Genomic DNA, 26,291 nt, shown 5'->3' with positions numbered 1-26,291 from the left:
TTCCTCTCTCTCTACAACCGGTTAGAAGTTCTCCATAGAAGAGGAGATTAATCTCTCCCGTCCAACTAGCATTGGTGGAGGTTCGATCTACACTTGTGGACCAATATTAGAGGAGCAACAATTGGGGCTCTAATCTCCGCAAGAAGGTAGAAGAAAGCTTGGGAATTCTCGCATCAAAGGTTAATTCTAAACTATTATGTGATCCTTTATTTGTATATGCATGAGATCTTGTTTAGGTGCGTATGAATGAGATTCATGAAATTCCGCTTAGAGTACCTAAAACCCTACAACTTGTCCGCCCAGCATTGGTCCAAACAAGACCAACCGAAAACTGACACGTGGACTCCACTGTCACATCATGGAATGGCGGCTTTTAGGCCCAATTCCCCTTAACTTGTCATAGCCCACCAAATCTAGTTCACATGACCTAGAATAAGAGCACATTTTCCCATGACCCTATAAATAGGGAGAGATTCCCCATTATGGGGACAACTACAACAAGTTGATTCAATCATTTATTAGATCACCTGCATTTCTCTCACATCAGAGAAAGCACCTGATCTCGGGATCTGTAAAGATCTCATCTTTATCTTTTTCCGCACTTTTTACTCTCCTACACGTTCTAACTTGATCGTCAGAGGCAGAACTCCATCCAACAGGAGTTTCCGTTGTTTTGCAGGTACAGGCCGCACCGGACCAATCTTCGAGCTGTAACTCTCCCGAGGGACTAAAAACACCCAAAACATTTGGCGCCGTCTGTGGGGAGAGTACCTCAAGATGGTTCAAGAGTCTGTACCACAACCTGATCCTACCAATCTACCACCGGTTATCCAACCGGTAACCTAGGAAAATCCTCAACCGGTTACTCAACCGGGAAGCTCTGGTATTCCTCAGCCAATCAGCCAGCCTCAGCCAGAGGTCGTCACTGAGGATGATACTGATGATGATGATGATGTGGAGACGTATGTAGCCAAGGACGGCTCCTTCATCTCTAAGTACAGACGTTCTAAAGACCAGCTAGAACATAACATTGACCAGGCGAGTCCAAGCAAACGGCCCCTTAGAAGGTCAGAAGGGAAAGCCCCTAAAAGCAGGGGGGACACTCAGTCACTCGGGAGGAGCTCCTGAAGTTCATGAACTCCTTCAAGGATGAAATCAAAGAAATGATCAGCAAGAACAAGGTTGGTTCTGGCAAGAGCCAACCTGCTAAAAAGACTCCTTCCTCTACGAAGAAGAAACCAGTCAAGGATAGGCAACCAACTCCCCATCCCAAGGAGAAGGCAGCCGCACGACTTAACTGGACTAAGATCCTCCTGCCCACTAGGCCTCAAAGGAACATCCGGCATGATCAGCCGGAAACCAGCAAAATATCATCACATGACGCTCGGCACATCATCGAGCGAAGAAGACATCAGCAGCTGTCTGAGTCAGCCTCAACCTCGAGCTTTCCAGACAGCTTCAAAGAAACCTCTGTAAGGAACTATCTGTCCTTATATGAGAGTGGAACCGGTGGCAAGTCTGCTCAGCTTGGTCCCCAACTGATCGGACGCGCCCCACATGCGTCTCAGGCGCAGTATGACCTTCAATTCATGCAGTCGGCCCCCTTTGGAGGTTAGGCGGCATACGTCTAGCCTCTGGACTGGCAGCTCCGTCTGCTTAGACTTGGTGAACAACCTTCTGCGTTCACCAGGGAGATGACCGAGGCGGTTCAACCTGCCAAGGTTAAGAATGTGTTGGTGGGTACTTATGATGGTACTGCCAACCCAGAAGACCACCTCATGGCGTACACTAACCTCATGTATTTGCAGGGGTTGGATGATGCCACTTGGTGCCTTTGCTTCCCGGCCACAATGAAGGGCATTGCCCAGCAATGGTTTGTCAATCTGCCAGCCGGATCCATTGATAGCTTCAAGAAGCTGGCCTTCTTGTTCGCTTCCAACTTCTCAATGAACATCCCTGCAAAGAAAACAAGTCTTGACTTGAGCACCATTAAGCAGGGTGAGAAGGACGGCCTTCGCTCGTACGTCAGGCGGTTCAACCTGACCCGGATTCAAATCCAGGGATTGTTGAACAACGTAGCTTTCACAGACTTTTTTAAAGGTCTAAAAGACGGGTCAACGTTTAAGTTCGACCTATTTAGGAAAGGGGCATTCACCCTACAGGCGGCATTGAGGGAGGCCGAAAGCTTTATACAAGCGACCGACCTCTGCTCGTCTGGAAATCAGTCGGACTCTAAGAAGTCCGACAAACCAAAAGACAGCCGGCCTAACCAGCCGACAAAATAGAAGGAAGAGAACAAGAAGAGAAAGGAAGTCTGGGCGGTGGATGACTCTGATCAACCGTCCCGGAAGAAAAAGAAGGAGTTTAAACCGTACGTCCCCAAGTACAAGTTTAACAAGGATTGCAACTCCATTTTCATGGAGATCAAGGATCAGCTAACCCTTGAGAAGCTGAATCCTATGAAGAGTTCCCTCTAGAAGCGGAACAAGAACAAATTCTGCCAATTTCATGAAGAAGTTGGCCACGATACCAACGACTACTTTTGTCTTCAAAGGGCGTTGGATCGTCTGGCGGACCAGGGGATGTTGAAATCTTACATCTCCAAGTCCAAGGGGAAGAATCCAGGACAGTCGTCAAAGACCGTCCAGCCTACTAGTAGCACGGACACGGACAAAGATCTGGTCTACACCATAGCAGGTGGATTCTCCTGTGGAGACCCTATTATTCGGGGCACCAAGAGCCATATGAGGCAGATAGACTCGACTGTTGATGAGGAACAGGCGTCTGCTAGCAGCACCTTCCATGATGTCTTGATTACTAAGAAGGACAGGGGCAGGGTTCGCCGCCCGCATGACGATCCGGTCGTCATTGAATGTAAAGTCGCCAACCAGCTGGTTGGGTGAATACTTATAGACACCGGCAGCTCCTCAGATTTCATCAGTTACAAGTGCTTGCAAAAGCTGAAGTACAAGCCCAGCAGCATGCAACCGGTATCCCACCCCCTGGTTGGTTTTAGGGGTGGAATGGTGTACCCAGCCGGCCGAATTGATTTACCCATCCGGCTGGGAGAAAAAGGAGAAGGACGACATCTGGTTTTCAAGTTCTTGGTCGTTGAGGAGTTGACCGCCTACAACATTATTTTAGGTCGGCCCACCCTCAACGAAGCCAAGGTGGTAATCATCCCTTCACTCATGCTGAACAAGTATGAAAAGTATGATGGCTCTGTTGGTTCCTTGAACGGAGATCAGAAGACGGCCCGAGAGTGTTATCTCTCGGTTGTCAAAGATACAGTAGCCCCAGATGGTCAGGGGCAGGAATCAATAGACCTTGACGATGTCAAGGATACCAGCCAAGCCCCACCAGCAGCCGGAAAGAAAAGGAAAGTGGCCCAGCTGGTGGAGGTGAAGAAGGAAAAGAAATAACAATCACTGACCGGAGAGCGGTCAGATGAACTCCGTCCGCAGCCGGCTGGTGAGCATATTGATCTCGCTCTGGAAGACAGTCGTCCGGATCGAACTGTAAAGGTTGGGACGGCTGCTTATGCTAAGTTGGGTGAAGACTTACACCTTATGTTGAGAGAATTCAAAGACATCTTTGCCTTTGAAGTGGAAGAGATGCCAGGCATCAGCCTGGATCTCGCTGTCCACAAACTCGCCGTGGATCCAAAGAGAAAGCCCATCCGGCAGAAGAAAAGAAATCACAGCGAAGAAAGAAGTCAGGCGGCAGGCGCCGAAGTTAAAAAATTGTTAGACGCTGGGTTCATTCGGCCATGTAACTTCCCTGATTGGGTTGCGAATGTTGTGCTTATGAAGAAGCCGAATGGTACCTGGCGCATGTGTGTTGACTATACGGATCTCAACAAGGCATGTCCCAAGGACAACTACCCTCTTCCAAAGATCGACAGCCTTGTCGATTCTACAACCGGACATGCCTTGATGAGTTTCATGGATGCCTACTCAGGTTTCCACCAGATCCCTCTATGGAAGAAAGATCAAGAGAAGACAGCCTTCGTCACTGATCAGGGGTTGTTCTATTATACGGTGACGCCGTTTGGTTTGAAAAATGCGCCTACTACTTTCCAACGATTGATTAATACGGTTTTCATAAATCAGATTAGAAGGAATGTAGAAGCGTACATTGATGATATGATAGTCAAATTAAAGCTCCAGGCGGATCACCTTGCTGATCTCCGAGAAACCTTCACCATACTCAGGCGGCATAGGGTTATGTTAAATCCCAAGAAATGTGTTTTTGGTGTTGAGTCTGGGAAGTTTCTTGAATTCTTAATTGATCAAAGGGGAATAGAGGCTAACCCCGAGAAGATACAGGCGGTAATCGACATAAAGTCGCCCTACACTGTTAAAGAGGTTCAGAAGTTAACCAGTTGCCTGGCTGCCTTGGAAAGATTCCTCATCCAGTCAGGTGACAAATGCCTCTACTTCTTCCAAGCTATCAGGAAGAAGACTAGGTTTGAATGGGGGGATGATGCTGAGGTGGCCTTCCAGAAATTGAAAGAACACTTGCACTATTTTCCAAGGCTAGTCAGCCCTCTGCCCAAAGAGATGTTATTCATGTATCTAGCTGTCTCTGATCATGCCCTCAGTGCCGTTCTCCTTGCTGAAAGAGACGGCATCCAACTCCCTGTCTTTTTGGTTAGCCATGTTCTTAGGTATGCTGAGCTCCGGAACCCCATGGTGGAAAAATTTGGCCTTGCTCTTTATATGGCATCCAAGAAGTTGAAACCCTACTTCTTGGCACATCTGGTTGTTATATATACAGACCAACCTCTCAAGCGATCAATGTCTACCTTGGAGTCATCCGGTAGAATGTTAAAATGGGCTATTGAAATGCAAAGTCTTGAAATCACTTACGAACCAAGGAAGGCAGTGAAGGGTCAGGTGTTCACCGACTTCATTGTTGAAATGACGCGTCCGGTTCCCCCGGATAATCCCAATCAGGTTTGGAAAGTGTATGTAGACGGGAGCTCTACAAAAAATGGTTGTGGTGCAGGCGTCATCTATGAGTCTCCTGAATGAGATAAATTTAAGTATGCACTACGATTTAAGTTTTAGGCCTCAAACAATGAGGCGGAATATGAGGCCCTACTAGCCGGCATTCGTATGTGTAAGGCGGCTGGGGCAACAAAAATTGACGCCTACTCTGATTTGCAATTGGTTCTTAGCCAGTATGAGGGCATCTTTGAAGCAACTCATCTGGCTATGATCAAATATCTTCAGGCGGTCAAAGAGGAGGCCGGGACACTTGAAGAATTCCACTTGAGTCAAGTTCCTAGGTCAGACAACAATCAGGCGGATACATTGTCCAAGTTAGCATCCTCCGCCTACTGTGACACACCTCGGTCAGTCTTTTGGGAAGTTCTAGAAAAAAGGAGTATACATGAAGAGCCCATTGGAATTCTTGACCAAAGTTCCACCTGGATGGATGGCATCCGGGCTTACCTTACTGATGGAACGCTTCCGGATTCACCCCAGGAGGCGGCCATCATGAAAAAGCGAGCTGCAACCTTCGAGATGAGAAACGGAGAACTCTTCAAGGCAGGTTTCCTTAAGCCTCTGTTGAAGTGTGTTACCCCAGAGAAGGGGAAAGAGATTCTCGAAGACCTACATGCGTGGTTCTATGCCTCTCATATAGGCGACAGGTCTTTGGCCGTCAGAGCCAGACGGCATTACTTTTGGCCAACTCTTGAATCAGATGCCATGGAAATGGTTAAAAAATGTGAAAAGTGTCAAAGGTTTGGCAAAATGATCCACAGTCCGGCTACTGATCTGACGGCAATCCACAACCCAGTCCCGTTTGCTAAATGGGGCATGGACATCCTTGGTCCTTATACGCCTGCTCCAGGCGGAAAACGCTACATTCTAGTGGCTAAGGATTACTTCACCAAGTGGGTGGAGGCACAGGCGGTCAAGAACATCAAGACAAAGGATGTCATCTCTTTCATTTGGAAGAACATCATCACCCGGTTTGGGGTACCTATGTCTATGGTGTTTGATAATGACCCTCAGTTTGAAACACCTTAACTCACAACTTGGTTAGGAGATCAGGGAATCTCCAGCTACTTTGCTTCAGTCGGCCAACCTCAAGCAAACGGCCAAGTTGAAGTCTTCAGCAAACTCATCTTAGACGGCATAAAGAAGAAAATTGAAAGAGCCGGTGGCCTATGGGCAGAGGAATTAATCCATGTCTTATGGGCCATCCGGACCACTGTAAAGGGGGCAACCGGTGAAACCCCATTTCTCATGATTCGTGGTGCTGAGGCCGTCTTGCCCATTGAGCGCTATGAGCCTACTCTGAATCAGCTTGAGTGTTAAGATTTTTTGCCGTTCTAATGCTAATCACAAATTCATACTACCTCCGTTAACATTTACTTACAACTTTGGAGTATTTTATGTCTCTCAAATAAAACCCCAAAGTTGCAAGTAAATGCTAACGGAGGTAGTAAAACATGCATATTTAATTTTGCGGGCATTCGCCAGAGATTAGAGGAACGGTATTTAATTACCCCCCATTAAAAATCAAACTTCTAGCACATTTTGAGAGATGAGAGAATATTAAGGGTCGTAAATTTCAGTGAAACTATAATCATCTTCCTCCTTGAAGAAGGTCTTCCATATCAACGAAACTACTATTACAATGTTGGATTGAAATGTTTTTCTTTTCAGAAATACAAAATTTTAGTTAAATTGAATGTCTATTGAAGAAGAAGGGATTTATTTTTCTATCTCTTTCCCTCCTTGAAACTGATAATTCGTTTCTCTCCACCATTAAAGCAACTCTCTCCTCCATTAAAGTGACACTTTGATGACGAGCTTTGCATTAAAGCTAATGTCGAACTATCAATTTTTGAATTTAAAATGAGATTTTAATTTTCTCCTCTTTTGAAGTAGTTACCTAAGTAAGAAGATTTTTTTTCATTATCATCAAATATTAGTTTCACAATAAAAAATAATTTCATTTGATTAATTGAGTCAAATTTGGTTGTTAATTTGCTTATTAATGATGATGAAGATGTAATCTTTGCCATGGAAATATCCAATTCAAGTTTCCGCAAATTATATTAAGTCATATGATTTAAAATTCATAAAAAAAACCCAAATTATTATTTTGAATAAAAAGCCAAGAAAATATTATATGATAGAGAATAAAGACACAAAGTTATAGGTTGCACATTCAATTCAATGACCATAAATTAAAAAATGATTAGAACCAAAAATTACAGAATTATATTTTATGATTCATCTGCTTGTTAATAATCATTTTATATTAACTCTCAATTCAATATTTATCATTTTTTGTTTTAATCATTAGGTTGAAATTGGTATTTCTTGATTAAATTTAAGTACATCTTTATCTAAGAAAATGCTTCAATGGAGAGAAAGCTCTAAAGCTACTTTAATTAAGGATTCACTTCTGAGTGTATTTTATTGAAGAGAAAAAGGAAGAGTTCTTAGTTTCTAAAAAGAAAATATTTATCAATTTTTTTATGCTTTATTAACCATTGGAACATGTAAGGTGACTTGATTATCTATTGAGTACCATATCTGCAACTTGGCAAAGTTCAATAACTTATCTAGATTGTTGGAAATGTTTTGTTCCTTCTTTTTGTGTTAACTCGGTATAAAACTCTAACTCGTGGGGTTTAGTTACAAAAACTTTGTTAGTTTGTCTATTACGATTGATGACCTGTTTGTAGCAGTCGAACTATGCCCGATACAAATAGTTATTTTTTGTGGCTGGATTAGCTTCGTACGATTCAAATGGCGTGTTACTTTTTACTAACATTGCCCGTGCATTACAATTAGATTTTTTTGTAATGACTTTAACAAAAAGGCACAAAAATAGATAAATGAAGTGTTAAGAATTATTGATCATCCTACGTAAAGCTACCTTAAATAACTATACATAGTGTATATTACATTAGAAAAAAAAACTAATTACTAATTCATCTTATATGAAATCCTAAAAGGACCAAAAGTGCAATACAAGAAAATTGGGATGGAGAAGAATGTATTCAAATGATAGATCAAATTGGACATTTATACCATAAATTCATTCAATATGTCTTCAAATATTAATTCCTCGATCTCTAGTCCAACACATTCAGCATCGAATTGGAGATTTATCCATCCATCATACTTAGCAAGATCTCGTGTTGTGATATAATCTAAGGAGGGATCAAGACTTAGCCTTGAACAACTCATATACCAGTTTATGCAATTCCATACCTCCTCTAAAACGTAATATCCCTTAGGCATCGGATACATTCGAGAGCATGAGGTTAAAGGAGTTGACCAATAAGATGTCGACCTTTCATATATGGCTAATATAACCTCATTAATCATATCAAATAAAAGCAAATGGTTTCTATACTTGCATCGCTTAGAGGGTGAATACTCTAGATCAACAAGTGAACTACTTTCTAGTTCAATAAATACAGAAGGGTCAATTGGTTGTGTAGATGAGTACCATGTCCCAAGAACTTGGGTCCCCAAGTAACCAGAAAGTTCTAAGATGTCTCTAATGTAATTAAATTCTTCTATTTCACAATTGGTGAGCTGCATAGTGATATGATTTAGAGGTAAATAGTGAAATGGGATATTTTCTCCATCTTCATCAATCTTTGTATGAGAAAAGATTGGTGATTCATTGAAATACTCCTCTAATTTATAATCTGCTTTGAGTAGGTCATATAATAAATAAAGTAAATGTAATTAGTAAACAATATAAGTAATAATATAAAAAATGAATTAAGTATATACAACTAGATATACGTTATTTTACAGTTGCTAAAATAAAAGGTAATAGGAAAAAGAAATCAATTTATAAATAAGGTTTATTTTGCTATATATAATTAGATTAAGAAATATTTGAAATGAGAGAAATTAGAGTAAAAATTTACTCATAATCTGATTTATTTATCATGAAATTCTTGTAGAGTGTTTTTAAATTTATCATGTTAATTCAAGAGAATAAAAGAGAAAGACATGGGGTCTAAAATAATTGCAATCATAAGATCGATTACAAATTTTTTTATGTACTTAATTATATATCACTAATCATTTGATTAATATTATTATGTAAATATTTTGAACTGATGTTACATTAATCAAGGTGTTTTAAGAGAATAAAAGGTTGTGCATCTTTAAAACCAAGATAGTTAAATATAAAGTAAACAAATTACCTTTCAATAATCCTCCTTCAGCTTCAGCTAAATCTTTTTGCGAATGAGATTCAATGGTTGTCCTGTTGTCGTTATTAGAAAAACTCAATCCTAAAGATTCTACACTTTCAACTTTTTTATCACTTTGGTCAAATGTGGCATCTTCATCATTGTTAATCGAAGAAAAAGCTTCTAAATTTTTGAAATCAATGTCGTCCTTACAAATTTCATACAAATTTTCTTTACTATCATTAGATTTTATAATACAAACCACGTCATTATTCAAATCATTTTCTATTTTTCTTTCATTGAAACTCTTTGCTCTTCTATTAGGTGAAGTATATGACACATGATCATCATTATCCTCTAAATGGCTTAAAAACACTTGAAGATCCGGAGAAGAAAATATCCTTCCAAGTATTTTTTTACTATCTTGAATTGTATTATCATTCACGACTCTTAACCTTGATCTCCTAGGGGTTTTTATTTCCTCTTCTCTACTAATACTAGTTGACTCAAATAATTGACAATACTTATCCAAAGACTCGTCAAGGGATGATGATCTTCTACTATTATATTTTTTATCATTATTACAATCAAAAGAAACAGGAGAATCACTTTCACATATACTAACACAAGGACTTTCTTTTACACTCTCCGGATAAACTTTATGTCCATAAGGGACTTTATGAAGGATTGCATCCATTGCAATTCTACGCCTCTCCTTTCTGTTCTCCTTAATAAGATGTTTTATTTTTTGTCTAAGGTCTTTAAATCTTCTTCCTATAATTTGACAACTATGTGAGCTACTTGGGCTTTCGCGTCTAGTTTGTTGAGAATTATTTTCCGTAATAAAATATTTATCATTTGTCTTATATGAATTAGGGAAAGAAGAATCTTTTATACACAATGGATTATTAAAAGGAAATGTCCCTGATTTTTCTAAGAATTTTCTGTTATTAGATTTTGTTTCTTGTTTTGTTAATAAACTATCTCTTCGTATGGATTTAGAGAAATCTAGAACTCTTAATGAGAAATGTTTGTTCATGCCTAGTACACACATAGATTCAAGGAACTCTTTTGAATGATGAAATGATGCACTTTTGCCTATCTTCTCCATACATGGTAAATCATTATTGTCTTCCTTTGAAATATCTTTAAAGAGATGATCAACTTGCTCTATAGGTTTTGAAAAATTTTCTTGTATATTTATAGGAACAAGTTTCTCATCTATAACTTTTAAATGTTGGTTACCAAGTGTAGTTCCCTCTAATTCTGAGACAACTGGACAAGTTGAACTTCTTCTATGCCGACCTTTTCTTTTAGTAACCTCTTTAATGATCATTTTCTTGATCCTCGATGCTCGAGAGCCGCTTTTGGTAGGGCTAAAAGGTGTTGAAGAAGAGAGATTTGATTGTGGACTTAAAGGTAAGGACAGGTTTTTGGCTGAAAGGTTTAAATCTACCTCTTGTTGTGCTTCAAACTGAAACATTTTAAGTAAATTAAGAATAGTTAGTCTCCTATAAGTAAATCTAGATTTTAAAAGCTATCTAAATAATTGTTTACTATATGCTTATGCAAATATTTAAATCACAAAAGTAAATGCTTCGAATAATTAAAAATATAAACTCAATTTTCAATATACTTACTTGCGAATTTTCAATAACCTTAGCGTTGGACCCAAGGTTATTCTCGTAATTAATAGATTTTGAGTCACCCACTGCATCTGCAATCAACAAACTTTGGGATTAAAGGAGACTAAGAAAACTAAAACAATATTAGTTTCCCATAATTTGATCATATTGGTGGTAATCGCAAAAATTCTTTATACAATTGGATAATATCTCTAGAGTTACCTTCTCTATAAAATTTTTAAGATCTTTATACAATTTTATAAAAAGAATATGGGATTTCACTTTAATTTATATATAAATATAGTAAAATATGAATTTTAATTAATTGATACACATATAATTGCAGAATAATATTCCATTATTTTGGATCAATTGAGGAATATTAAAATCCTTACACATCACATGCAATCTCACACACATAGAAAACTTTGTTATTTTAGAAGAGTTGTGTATTTACCTGACGCCTGTCTTTCTTTGTGTGAATATTTATGGGCCAAGACTTTTTTGACATAATGCCAACGATGGTAGTCGAGGACATGAAACATATGTGCCAATTTGAAGCTTGAACTTGTTTTGTCATTACTGACACTAATGGTGTTACTATAGCTACCTTGTCTATGTTTACCCATAATGTCTTGAATGCTTTCCTTTGTACTAAATCCAACCTGTATTTGTTACAAAAATATAACATCAAACAATGAGACCCTCTATTTTGTAATCAATTACATCTTTAGATGCTCTTAAAGCTCAATTTGATGGTCATTATATTTTTATCATCTGTGTATACATACAGTTTAATAAAATGAACAAATGAATAATATAATGGGCTTGGGTATATCTATCTATATACAAGGGAATAATTAAGAGTACCAAATTAAATAATACAAACAAACAAAACTATATGATTTTCCAACAATTATAACTTGTGTTTTAGTGTTCTAATAATTAGCTTATCCTTCTAATGTATGAAATGTTACGGCTATTAATTATGTCTGGCAAAGAATGAAGTATACAATAAAAAATTGCAAAGAAGTAACAATGAAAACATTATAATGAAATTTAGTGATTGGAACTTTGTAAAACATTATTTTATTACAATATAAAAGAAAAGACATTGAATATTAATTTTACATTCAATTCTATTTTATATACCAAATTATTACTAAATTTAAATGAACTTATATGGTTAGGTCAATGAAATAACTACATAAGAAAAATGTATGAAACCTAAATATAAATAGTAATAAATGTATCATCATTATAATATAATTCTCTTTAAAGATATTGAAAATAAATTCTACATCTAAGGGTTTGTATGGCATCACTTTGGTTTTCTGTTTTTTGGTTTTGTCTTTTTTAAAATCATATGTTATATGTCATATAAAATGAATCAAAAATTAGCCAAACTTATTAATATCATGACAATTTTGAAAACTAACAACAGAAAAGTGAAAACACTTTTTTCTTGTTTCCTATTTTTGTTTTTTGTTTTAAAAAAAAACTGAAAACTGAAAACAAAAAATGATGCCAAACAAGCCCTTATTTAATAATATTCTACATTAGTTTATGATATCATGTCATGATCAAAACTATGAAAAGAATGCTAAGCAAAATAAATGGCAGAAATCTTACCAACGAAAAAAGATTGAACGAAATCTAAAAGCTCCCTGCAAAATTACAATATGAATTATAAATGATAAAATGACTGACATTTATAAATGATCAAATACATTTTCTTTATAAATTTGAAAAATTGTTGGCTTGGAAACTATCTTAAATATTGTGTGGTTAGGACTTTTGGTTACCGCCTACATATAATACACACAATAATTTATTCTAATTGTCCACCCTTTTCTCTTTCACTCCCTCTTTTTTCTCATTTGTATTTTAATTTTGCAAATTTGAATGGTTTGCCTTACCCTGATATTGATGTATGAATTTATTAGTTCTATTTAATGATAGTGGTTTAACATTTATAGACATCTAATGGCATTTATAATAGACTAAGGCGCTAAGCCTAACATAGACTCACACTTATGCAAACTTTAAATTTAATTTGATTCTCTGTTTATGTTAATTAATGACTCTATTGATCTACTTATGTGCTTAAAACAAGAAGAACTCTTTCAAGTGAAGATGAAAACTTTTTAACAAAAATCTAAGAATTATAAGAACTTAAATAAAAGCTTCATGAAAGTTCCAAGACCTATTCAAGAAAAATCATGCATGAAAAGCATCATAAAGTGAGGCAATGAAGAAAAAAAACCACGATGTTATTTAACATGCAGGTAAGGTTTAAATCACATTATATTTTTTGCTTAATGAAGAATAAAATGCAGTCTTACTAGAGGTGATTTACGCTAATTTACCTAAAAATTGGCATGGTACGATTTTTCTAAGAAAAGGCATTTGTTGATAAGTTTTATTTTAGCATTAAATGGGTATATTCAAACATAACTAGTAATATGTAAAATATGATTTACAAAATTCTTATATGCCATTGTAAATTGTCTAATATTCAATCCTAAAAAACTAGATTTCCATTTTGGTCTGATGCTAGATCATTGTATAGCATTATATTTCATCCATCACACGTTCATGATGATGCATAAGATGGAAGAATTGAGAATTATGTTTTTTTTTTTTTTTTTTTTGGTTTATGCATGAAAGGGGAAAGGGGTTGAGATACTTTGTAAAGGAAAACAGGCTTAATGTAATGGATCAAAATTTCAGTTTGTTATTCAATTTTTGGTTTTTTTTAACCTCAAACTAAATCCAAACTATAATCCATATTTTTAAATTTTTCCAAACCCATCCAATCCGATTTTTTTTTTATGGTTTGGTTTGGTACGCTTTTAATCCGAATTATTTTCACCCCTAAAGATCTTATAAACAATTAAAAATAATGAAATAAAAAAAAAGTAAAAGGAACTATTTCTTTAAAATAATTGTTTTTGCCATGTAGTGAAATGTAAGGTAGCCCCCCTGGAGGATCGTGAATGATCGAACTAGATCTTGCAAAATGAGTAGAGTAAGCTATCTCGTGAGGGTTTTCCAATAAACGCTTTGTAAGAGCAAGTAAAAAATTCATTAGTTGAAACTCACTTAGGCCCTGTTCTTTTGAGTTGTTGTGCTCTGCTATAATCTACTCTGCTCTGCAGAGCCCTTCTGTGCTTAGTATTAATAGTCTGCTCTCCTCTATTGAATTCTGTTTTGCTATGCTATATTATAATCTACTCTACTCTGTTTAAAAGCCCAAAAGAACGAGGCCTTATGAGTGTACGCCAAATTCATTTGAGTAATTTGCTAAAAAGCATATTATGGTGATTTCCTATAAAATAAAGTTAGGTCCATGAGAGAAAGGACATTAAATAATATTTTAATCTATGCTTAACAAAATAAACATTCATACAAATAAACACTCATAAGCATGACGTGGGGAAAACTAGGTCGTTAGGCTAATTCTCCCTAAGCCAAACAAAATTTATAAACACTCAACAAACCTAAATACAAGTATAGAGGTAAGTCAAGGGTCGAACCCAAAGGAACGGTAATGTCTAAGTGCTTTCAATTATGTGCATAAGCTAGGTCGAAGTCTAAGGAAAGAAGGTGTCACTAACAACTACTAAGATAAAGAAACCAAACAAATAAAGTGCTAGGGATTAGGATTCACTTATAATAGTAATGAACATAGCAAATTGGTATAGGAAGTTGACTAAGTCAAGCAATGTGAGGAGAGATCAATTATGCAACCAAAAGAGCATATCAAGCTATTCTCCTAAAAGTCTAACTAGCGTCAACTATGATAAACTCTAGCTAGGAAACATCACAAGACACCTCAATCGTGTAAATGCAAGCCACAAATCAATGGTCCGTATCAATGTGAGCTTACAATGCAATCTAGTGTGAATAACTAGGGTGATCAAGCCTAAATCAAACACACTCATGCACATAATCAATTAACCAATTTAATCACATCATCAACTCCATCAATTTCCCCAATCTACATCAATCCATTACATAATATAAGCTTCACCAAATCCCTAACCAAACAACTACTCTAACATCATCATCAAACCAACTAACAACTAAACAAAACAACAATCAACAATCAAAGAATCAACAATCAAAGAAGAACAATTACTCTAATCAAACATCAATCATCAATTCATCAAAATCCAATCAAAATCAAACAATCAAAACATGAATACTAAACAAAACAATAAATGAGATAGAGTATAGAAATGCTCATTGATAATAGAGAAGATCTCCAATACAATTGTCACCATTGAATCTTCAATCTCTCAATCACCATTGAAATTCCTCACTTTCTCTCTCTAAAATATACTCCTAAAACTAACCCCTAAATCTAGAGAGAGAAGCTCTCAACTAAGCTAAGAATATGATCTAATTCTATTATGAAACTTCCTTACAAAAATTGGGTTCCAAAAGGTATATATAGAGGCGGAAAATCGTCAAAATCCGATTGAAAAAGACCCGCGCCGGTGTGGCCGCACAACAGAGCATGTGCGCCCGCACCACCATGGTGTGCGGCCGCTTGGCCCTCTTGTGCGGCCGCACCATCCGCATGTGCGGCCGCACCCAGCTGGGTTTTCTTCGACTCTTCAAATCTTCAAGCACAAGCGATGGGCACATGACTTATGATGGTGATGTACACTATTAGTGGCAGTAGCTAAGGCTTAATATAGGTGGGCACACACTCCCTTTGGTGATAGCACCGCATGTGAGCGCAAGAGAAGAGCCAAGACTTGGAACTTCCACTTCTTTGAATCTTGAGCTTCCCGAATGCCATGAACTTGATCCAAAAGCTTCCTCCACCATAGTGGATCACCAAAATCAAGACCCGAACCTTGTTCAATACCTACAACCACGAAAATAGAGCAAATAAAGTAGAAAAGGCTAGAAAACCAACGAAATGCACGAAAACTACAAAATAAGAGAGGAAGGGTAAAACTAAGCAACAAAGCATAAAACTAAGCACTTATTAAGCATGAAAGCTATGAAAAGAGGATAGAAAGGACCTAAATGCTCGTCAAATGTGTGCCATTTATGACACACATCAAAGCATATATTTAGATTCAAGCCTAATTCATTAAAGTACTAAATCACCATGAATTAAATAAGAAATCAAGTAAATTAAAGTACTAACAAGCAACTTGCCACCCATAATTAAATCAACTTAAACAAGTTTAAATAATTTAATTAACAAGTAATATGAAAAGAATGTTTTAATGAAAACAAACAAACATCTTTCATTAAATCAAAACTAAAATCTTAATTCCTAAAATAGTCGTTTACATGAGGGTATTTAGAAGAGATTAATTCTAAACCTAGTAAGGTAAGAACAAATCCTTAACTTTAAAGCTAATAAAATTAGAACTCTAAATAACATAGAATCCTAACTAATTTAAGAGGCCAAGTCCGCATGCAATAATTCTTAGTCATAAATCTGATTCCATTGTGTAGACACCTAATTATGTAAGCGTCTCCCAATTTAAACTTGATGACGAGTAACCTTTCACCACCATCTAGTCAAATTGCATATCGAAAATGAGAATTGCTTTATTTCCCTTAGCCTAGCCCATTTCCCTTTTAAAATCCCCTTTTCAGAACCCAAAATCCACAAAACTTTGCCTAATTTTTCTATTCTTAAAACCACATTCCGAAACTGAGAAAATCTAATTTTCCAGCATCATAAATTTTATTTAAATTTTATATGGTTGAATAACCCTCAAAAAAACCTTTCCAATAATATAGTATAAGACAAATTATTCCTATTTAAAACGAATAACATATGAGCCAAGTACTCAGCCTAGTCCAAAACTGACACCCTTGCACTATGTGATCCATATCCTAAAATCTACATATGATATTGACATAATTCTAATTGAATCATAAAGTAGATTTATTAATACTTCCACAGATTTCTTATTTCGAGTTATGGATAAAAAATTATGGAAGTATTGAAAACCGCATGAAAATTGTCAAACTTCCACGTCACGTCACTTGTATTGTGACACAGTAAAATTGACATACCATTGCAATTTTCTACCTTTTTTATTTACTTGTCACCTAGCCTATAAATTCGAACCTCCTTTAGGGTTTTGGGCACCAAATCAAATGCAAATAAATAAAAGTCTATTTTTACAGTTTTAATACTCCAAGTTTTTCTTATTCCTAGTAATTTGAAGTAACATTAAAATACTTGAAATACTACTCTTAAACTTAGGCGTGAAAGGTTCAATTACTGAAGGTTTGACAAATCTAAACTCTAATTTCATTTAATTCTTTTCATTTAATTTATACTTTCATTTTACTTTCTAATATTTTATTCATGATGTAGCAATTTAAAGGAATGCGTGCAATGTAAGTTAATTTGTTTATTCAATTGCTTATTTTTATTTATTTTGCTAATATCATGTTTATGCTTATGTTTATTATTTTCATGATTTGAATATTTTAATTTGCTTCCAATAGTTAAGTTGTATGATTTATTTATATGCTTTGGTCATGCCTAATAACTAGGAATATAAAATTGAAAATCACGCCTAATAAGATAATTTAGACAACCAGTATGTTTAGCTTAGGTTCCCTATTAATCTTGTGTATTTAAAAAGTGTCACAATATTTAAAATTATGTGGCGTTAGTATTCAATCAACATAGTAATATTAGTTTGGAGCGACTTGAATATTGATTGTATGTCAATTGAATTACAAACAATACTTGTCGCAATAAGAATCGAGTAGAGATTAATATATATGGGCGAAATTGTCTTCTAATATAAAATCAATTTTGTACCTTCATCCCCGATCCTCCAGTCGTGGTACGTTACGATACGAAGTTAGTAAATCTCAATGATTATGAATACGGTATGATCATCATGGATAAAAATTCATGGTTGCTTTGTCCCTTAAAGCTTTAAGGGAAAGCAAAAAAAAAACTTGATAATTCCTACTTGTTGGTTGCCTTGTCCCTTAACGACTTACCAGTTCCTTAGAAGCTTGTTGGTGGCTCCATACTTTATCCTTTGTCGTCCCTATCGCAATGTCAATTCCTACTTCCTACATACGATTTTCAAGCATATTCACGTATGCTTGCACTTCTAGTGACGCCTACACATTGGTTATAGTTTCCTAAATCAAATAAAATTCTAACAACCTCCCTTATCTTTAGGCTTAAATAATGCTCACAAATCAAATTCATTTTTTTGAAATAACTTGCACTCAAATCTTGAAGATCATCATCAAGAACATAACAAGCTAAATTTCCCACATTAAATTCAGTACTCACACCATTCTCACCCGAAAGATCAAGGTTGAAATCATAATCATTAACCTTTTTAACAATCATTCCTTTCTAAAATCTAACCACACTAAATCATCAACCTTGATATTTTATTCACTAGTGGAAAAAATCTTATTCGTAACAGGCTATTCGTAACGGGCAAAATTTTGCCCGTTACAATTAAGATATTCGTAACGGGCAAACTAGTGTCCGTTACGAATACTTATTTATTCGTAACGGGCAAAATAGTGTCCGTTACGAATACATATATTACACGTAGATGACCAAACATGGCCCAACTAATGAGAGGAGAGCCAAATACTCGGCTTTTTAGGTTTTCACTCAACAGCCGTCACACCTCTTTCTCTCTCATCAATCCCTCACTCCCTCTCTCTCTCCTCTCCTCCCCTCTCCGTCATTCACCTCTTCTCTTTCTTTTCAAACTCAGGCCCTCTCATTTCGAGGAGCAACGAGAAGACCTTGAGCAGCGATTGCGTTCATCTTGAGACCGGCGGCTTCATACATTAACTCCCAAGCGGCGTCGGTTTTGGGCGGAGGTGTAACCGGCGATGACGAACAACCAAGCCCGTAGGCTTCTTGCTCTTTAGATCTAAGTCGTTGAACGAACCGATGCTAGGTAAGATTATTCTCTTTGTAATCATCGAATATTAAGTTAGTTGATTCAACTTAATTTTTTGAAATTTATGTTGTTTTTAATTGATTTTAGTTTCTGGGTACTAGATTTTTAGTGATTTGGGATGAAATTCAATCAGATCTAATGGAGGAAAATAGATTTGATTTGAAAAATATAATAATTTGTAATATTTTTTAATAAAAATTGTTAACTGGGTTTTGTAGGTTTACCCTCTGTTTGCATCGGTTGGTGTAGCCGTCGGAATTTGCGGGTTTCAGCTCATCCGGAATATTTGCGGCAACCCAGAAGTGAGGTATACCTTTCTCTCTAATTCAATTTCTTGATTTTCCTTTTAAATTCTAAATAGAATTATTAATATAAAGCGGGATTCATAATATTATTATTAGGTAAAATATGGTGGTTTATCTCGTACTTGTCGATCAATTGTGTAAAAATTAACGGATTATACAAAAGCTCAGCCAAATTGTGTGAAATTGGATTTGTTTCAGGCATGTGTGAATGTTTTGACATGGAAATTTTCAGTTGATTAGGTTGCCCTGCTCTTGAACAGAGCAATGTTAATTTTCTGGTTGAATTTTTCATTCTGTAAGTGATTGTTTGTGTGAATTTTTCATTAGATCTGATTGAATTTCATCCCAAAGATAGAAGGGGCATGAGCTTCAAATTGTTGCCAATATGAACTGATTAAGCTTTTGTTTTTGATTTGTAATTGGATATAATTGCAAATTAAGCTTCTGGCGGGTTTTATTTAGATGAAATATTTAAATGGATTGTTTGAAAATTGTAAATTACATAGTTGTAGAGAGGCAGCTAGGGAGCAGGTACTTGACTATATGATTCTGTTAACTTGTTGTAAATTTCGTAGCTTAAGAGTTAGGAATCTCTAAGGGCCTTTCTTCTATAATATAAGGTACACTTTCACACTCTTTGTGAGCTATACTAATTCCTATTATGGTCAGAGGAAAGTTCATTGTTATGCGAGTAGTACATTTGATATATAGTTATAGAAACTGCAACACCACAACCACAACCTAATGTGTGGCTTGGTTAAGAACAGAAACTTGTATGCATTCTTATGTCTAATCAGTAAGCTGCTAGTCCTATACATAAGCCTTTGGATCTGTGGATCTTGAGTGGAATAGTTTAGAAGAGCCTTAGAGCAGTTTGGTACATAACATTTATAAATTTAACGATTCCAATCTCTGACTGATGATGATCCTCCTTTCCATCCTGAAAAAAAAAAAATATTTCCCCCCTGCATTATCTTAATTGATTTTTTGTGGGTTTCACTTGGGTAGGCTGAATCAATTTTTCTGTTTTGGGTTTTGCTATGTTAATCCTTGTCTCTTTGCTATTTACATAAACCCCTTTCTCACCTCCTTTCAGATTATGCTGTATGACTCCAGCAAAAATCAAATAGATAAGAGATTTTTGAAGAAAGATGAAGCTATCAATTCTGGCTGATCATTGACATTTGATGCTCATTTGGTTGATATTGGAGAGATCATGTGGGGACCAGTGGAGATGACACAAATGTGAAGATAAAAGAAAGAAAAAACACTTCTATTGAAAAATCAGAGATACTATCTAGTCGCCAATGGCAATAACCGTTTAGTGGTATCTAGTCTATCTGCACTCCCAGTTGGACCCTTCTACTAAATGATTTATATGATCCCAATTATATGTGATATAAAACATTGGAGTAAACTTGTTTAATTATTATTACAATGATTTGTTTTTGCTTTGTTTTAGTTTTAGTTATTAGGAAATAATTAAAGCAGCTTTTCTTGATTGTATATTATTCGGTAATTATTAAGTGTATACTGTACTTGTATTATATATATATATATATATATATATATATATATATATATATATATATATATATATATATATTTGATTTGATAAAATAATTTTTCAAGCTAGCTGTCCAGCCATGTGCTGGATTTTTTTTTAATTGGATCTCATAGTATTCGTAACGGGCAACATAAATGTCCGTTACGAATAATGGGTTATTCGTAACGGGCTTTTCAGGTGCCCGTTACGAATAACTCACTATTCGTAACGGACAGTGCCCGTTACGAATAACAATGGCCATCCGTAACGGCCGCATACGTAACGGAAGCTGCCCCTTACGGATGACCCCTTTTTGCCCTTTACGGATGAGGATTTTTCCACTAGTGATTGCTTCAATTCATATGTCAATTTGATAATTCCTTGTACATGAAATTTATCTTCTAAATTCGAGCAAGAACTTGATCATGACGCTTTTGCATAACTTGAATTGTAGAATTCACGTCTTAATTCAGTAACTAGCCCTCTAGATATGGAATTAAATCCAGAAGTAGTCTCAAATTCACACTGTACAGAATCTCAAATGGTGAATGATTAGTGTCATAAGTAAGTGAATAATTATTAGAAAATATGGCAGGAAAAAGTTTAATATCTCAATCCTTTTAAGTTTTACTCACCAAGCCGCAACTAAAATTTTATTAGTAATTGATTTGGGTATTTCTACCCCACCATGTGGACCAGCCCGAGCTTGACAAGTGTAACCCTAGGAAGGGCCCAAATTAGACTAATCAGGGCTTGACACGTGGCAAGCAGATATTCCAAGGGAAATGGATGCCATCAAGGCTCAAATCCCTAGAAAGCCGCAAAACGGCGCGGCCCACATTTCTAGGTCACTAAAAACTAGGACAAGGGCACACAATTCTTGAACCCTATAAATAGGGAGATTCCCCCCATTATTGGGGCACGTTCAATCATTACATCATTTAATACTCTCAAAAATAGAGAGTCACTTGATCTCGGAATCCGAGAAGATACCTACTTTTCCACATACTTTTTACTCTGATCCCGTACTAACTTGATCGTCGAAGGCGGAACTCTGAACATATGGAGCTTCTGTTATTTTGCAGGTACAGGCCTCTTGATTTTAATCTTGGTGTTGTAACTCTCCCGAGGGACACAAAAAACCATGAAACCAATTGGTGCCATCTGTAGGGAGAGTACCTCTAAGATGGTGTCACAAGAACATATACCGCCCTTTATTGAGAATTAGGGTCTCAACCTAAAATAGTGATCCAGTCGGACCATGATACTGATGACTTTGAGGTTTAAACATATGTGGCCGCAGATGGGTCACTCAAAGTAAGTCGCGTCCGTCCCACAGATAAAAGGGAACGAGGGGAGACAATCAAGCGGGTCCAACCAAGCCACCTAGACAATCTCATTGTAAGACCCAGGGATAGGGCTTGGGTCTGACCCTGTTACCCGAGACGAGCTCGTAAAGTTTATGAGGATGTTGGCCATGACACCAACGACTATTATAGCCTCAAGAGGCTGTTTGACCACTTGGCCAATAAGAAGTGCTGAAATCATACATCCTCAAGTCTAAAGTGACTCTCAACATGAATCTCGGGCAACCGTCCAAAAAGACTATTCAGCCTACTAGTAGTTTGGACATTATTGACAAGGATCCCATTTACACCATAGCAGGTGGATTCGCTGGAGGTGGCCCGACCATCCAGGGCACCAAGAAACATCTGAGAAAGATGGATGTTAATGTTGTTAATGAAAGGCAGGTGTCTGCCAGCACCTTTCCAGAGGTCATCATTACTAAAAGGGACCGAGGCAAAGCTCGCCGGCTGCATGATGACCTCGTGGTCCACTACTAGAAAACAGGCAAATTCCGACAGACTGGTTCCGACGAACATGTAATTCCGTCGGAAAATTTGAATTTTCGACGGATTTTTTTCCGTCGTATATTTCCGACGAATTTAAGCAATCCGTCGGAAATTTCCGACGGAATATAAATCCGTCGGAATATTTGTACTTTCCGACGGAATAATTCGTCGGAAATAGTCATTTCCGACGGATAAATATTCCGTCGAAAATAGTCATTTCCGACGGATAAATATTCCGTCGGAATATAACTTAAAAAAAAAGAAATAAAAGATATTTCTTTAAACCCTAACCCTAACCCCTTTTTCTCTTCCGCCCCTTTTCTCTTTCCCTCTCTTCTTTCCAGTCATTCTCTCTCCTGGTCCGCCTCTTTTCTTCTCCTTCCTCTCTTCTCTTTCTCTCTCCTCCTGGTCCGCCTCTTTTCTGCTCCTTCTTTTCTTCTCCTTCTTTTCTCTATTCTCTTTGTCCGCCTCTTTCTTCTATCCTCTTCTTTCCCCTCTTTCTTCTATCCTTGACCAACAACAACCAACACCACTGCACCTCCATCACCAACAACCAACAACAACGGAGACTACAACACCATAATTACCGTGCATCAACAATGATGACTACAACAACATTGGCTACGCGCGACAACGTTAATTGCGAGAATCGTCAACCGCACAACTGCACAAGTATTGTAGATCTTGTTTAATTCAGAGTAGGTTATAGATCTAGTTTTATTTTTTGGTTAATTTCTGATTATGTTTAAATTTTGAAGTAATTGTAATATTAGGTTATAAATTTTATGGATAATTGTATATTTATTTAATTAATTTTACTGTGATTCGTTTTTCCCCTGTTTCGATTTTTTTTACTTAATTTCGGAATTAGATCTGCTGGTTTTGATTTGGTTTGGTGCTAATTTCATATTATTTGTGGTATATTTCGATTTATTTTTTGTGGACAGAGGTTTGGGGCTGGTGTGAGGTGAGGCCGTGGTGCTGGTGGATGTTGGGGTTGGTGTGAGGTGAGGCTGTGGCGCTGGTGGAGGTTGGGGCTGGTGTGAGGTTGGGGCTGTTGTGAGGTGAGGCCATGGGGCTGATGCTGGTGTGGGCTGGTGGTAAGGGTTAGGGGGCTAGTGGTGTGGGGTGGTGGTGGGGGTGGTGGGAGGCGTTTTTTTTTGTTTTTTTAAAACCATTTTTCGACGGAATTTCCGTTGCAATTTTCCGACGGAATGCACTCCGTTGGGAATTTCCGACGGACTGTTTCGGGCCTGAAAATCATTTATGATGGACTAAATTCCGTCGGAATAGTGTTTCCGACGGAAATTCCGTCGGAAAACTCCCATTTTCCGACGAAGGGTTTTCCGACAACCAGTATCGACGGAATTTCCGTCGGAAATGGGTTTTTTGACGGAAAACAAGGTGTTTCTGACGGAATTTTTCCGTAGTTATTTGTCTGTTTTCTAGTAGTGGTCATTGAATGCAAGGTCGCCAACCAATTGGTTGGCCGGATTCTTATTAAAAGGGGTAGCTCTTCTAACATCATCAGCTACAAGTGCTTGAAAAAGCTCAATCACAAGCCCATCAGCATGCACCTGGTCATTCACCCGTGGTTGGATTTAGGGGTGGTGTTGTGCATCCAGTCGGTAGGATTGACCTACCTATCTGGCTAGGAGAGAAAGGGAAAGGACGCCACTTAGTCGTCAAGTTCTTGGTCGTTGAAGAACTGGGCGCCTATAATCTCATTATGGGTTGTCTTACCCTAAACGAATTCAAGGCCATTATCCCGTCTCTCATGCTGCTGAAATGTGAAAGGGATGATGGTTCTGTTGGCTCCCTAAACGGGGATCAGAAGACGGCTAGAGAGTGCTACCTCTCAGACGTCAAGCCCATAGTGGCCGCAGCCGCCTAGGGATAGGAGCTAATTGACCTTGACGATGTCAAGGATCTCGAGCTAACCCCATCAGCAGCCAAAGGAATAGAGCTGATCAACTGGTTGTGAAAAAGGAAAAGCAATAACTGATCGGGGAACGTTTAGATGAACTCTATCCCCAGCAAGCTGGTGAACACATCAATATTGCTTTAGACGATGCTAGTACGGAGCGAACTGTCAAGGTGGGGACGGCTAGTTTTGCAAGGTGAGATGCAGATTTGCACAACCTACTGAAAGAATTCAAAGACATCTTTACCTTTGAAGTAGAAATGCCAAGCTCCAGTCGAGATCTTGCTGTCCACAAACTCGTCGTGGATCCCAAAGAGAAGCCGGTTAGGCAAAATAAAAGAAATCACGACGAAAAGAGAAGTCTGGCGGCAGCCGCCGAAGTAAAAAGTAATTGGAAACTGGGTTCATTCGGCCATGTAACTTCCTGGACTGGGTTGTGAATGTGGTGCTTGTAAATAAGCCGAATGGTACCTGGCGCATGTGTGTTGATTACACTGACTTGAACAAAGCATGTCCAAAGGACAGTTACCCACTTCCAAAGATCGACAGTCTAGTCGACTTTACAGCCAGGTATGCTTTGATGAGCTTCATGTGTTGGGGTTTGATAAGTACGACTCATTGCGGAAGAAAGCCTAAGCCAAGATCACACCCATAATAAATATAATAAAAAAAAAGCATAATAAACATAATTAACAAAAAAGATTAAGAGAAGAAGTAATTACCCTCGTACTGTGCTTCGCTCGTACCTCGAGCTCTTACTTCGAAAAGCTTGAGTTTCGCGCTTAGCGGAAACCTCCTACGGTATCCACTCTCAACACTCCCCGACGAGGCCTGTTGCCTATAGGTTAGCTAGGCCGGACCAAACTACTCAAGTACGTAATTATATGGGTTTAAAGGTTTTCACAATGGAGATGCCTTTCCAACACCTTACTCAAGTGATTATTCCCATACCCCAACTAGGGTATTTATAGGAAAATCATGAGTGAGAATTTTTCTTCCATCAATGAGGGAGATTTGAATATTCTGCTTTTATTTTTAAATCAAAAACAAAAGAAAATAAACAACAAATAATTAATCAACAAGTGTCACACTTAGAGGGTAGGTTAGGTAAGGACCACATGGGAAAGGGGGATCAAACTTGCTCCCCAAGCTCTTCTCACAACCAGCCACATACTCCCTCAATCCTTTAATCCACGCACGCCACGTGGCAGCCACACTTGGGCACCAAGGCACCCTAAGTATGGGCTGTGGTTGCTGCTGCACACTCGGCCCAGCAAGCCACGCACATATGTGCTGGCTGCTGGTTGAGGCCTACTGCTAGCAAGCTAGCAATGCAAGGCGCAGCCCAGCACCCCATGCTGCTAGTAGTTGCAACGGGCTGGCGAGCCATGCGTGCTGGCCCTTGCGGCTAGCTGTTGCAGCATGGCTGCTAGCAAGCATGCCCATACGCGCTTGGTGTTGCGGCCAGCCTTGCTAGCCATGGTGCGCTAGCACCCACCAGCCAGCCTAGGCTCGTCTTGGTGCGCTTGCTAGCCAACTTTCTAGGCCATATAGCCCTAGCACTCGGTTTGCTCGGGGCATTCCGATGCTAGGGGTATTTTGGTAATTTTGTTGATTAATTAGTAATATTTTCGTCTCGTCTTTTATTATTTTCGGCTCGACTTCCGACGCTTGGTTTTGACGCTCTTAGCTTGATTTCCGACGTCTAAATATTAATTACTCGACAAACTCATCAATTCCTTCCGAATTAATTCGTCGTGTCGGCTCGTTTGTTGCTTGAGGTGTGACCCGAAGGGTTCAGTCAAGATTAGTTGTAATATTAATTATACATTAATATTATTGATCGGAAGTGGCCTCGACCTAGGCATTCCGATCACTTGACCTCACTGAATAATTAGCTTT

At 37.7% G+C, this 26,291-nt stretch overlaps 1 protein-coding gene and 1 long non-coding RNA gene across 2 annotated transcripts; one reads left to right on the top strand and one right to left on the bottom strand.

The window, feature by feature from the left end:
- Nucleotides 1-8,057: 8,057 nt before the first annotated feature.
- On the bottom strand, nucleotides 8,058-18,187 carry LOC145596875 (uncharacterized). The gene is made up of 6 exons (XM_081653065.1): nucleotides 17,996-18,187; nucleotides 17,824-17,898; nucleotides 11,426-11,480; nucleotides 10,831-10,907; nucleotides 9,203-10,664; nucleotides 8,058-8,692 (listed from the first exon to the last, which is right to left on the bottom strand). Exons 1-6 carry the CDS (start codon nucleotides 18,185-18,187, stop codon nucleotides 8,058-8,060), a joined length of 2,496 nt encoding a protein of 831 aa, XP_081509191.1.
- Nucleotides 18,188-18,438: 251 nt separating this feature from the next.
- LOC145598546 (uncharacterized) lies at nucleotides 18,439-20,597 on the top strand. The gene is made up of 3 exons (XR_014103576.1): nucleotides 18,439-18,758; nucleotides 18,980-19,068; nucleotides 20,163-20,597. It is a non-coding gene; the product is annotated as an uncharacterized LOC145598546 (long non-coding RNA).
- Nucleotides 20,598-26,291: the final 5,694 nt, after the last annotated feature.

The sequence above is a fragment of the Chenopodium album genome, chromosome 20, assembly GCF_948465745.1.
Source record: "Chenopodium album chromosome 20, dcCheAlbu1.1, whole genome shotgun sequence".
NCBI lineage: Eukaryota > Viridiplantae > Streptophyta > Magnoliopsida > Caryophyllales > Amaranthaceae > Chenopodium > Chenopodium album.
The sequence above is the reverse complement of the archived record's forward strand: the minus strand, read 5'-3'. Positions and strand labels throughout refer to the sequence as shown.

Coding starts and splice junctions, on each gene's coding strand:
- LOC145596875 (XM_081653065.1), bottom strand. CDS start 18,187: ATGATTGTTAAAAAGGTTAATGATTATGATTTCAACCTTGATCTTTCG. Junction 10,908..11,425: donor TATGGGTAAACATAGACAAG/GTAGCTATAGTA, acceptor TGTTGATTGCAG/ATGCAGTGGGTGACTCAAAA. Junction 10,665..10,830: donor AGGTTATTGAAAATTCGCAA/GTAAGTATATTG, acceptor AAAATGTTTCAG/TTTGAAGCACAACAAGAGGT.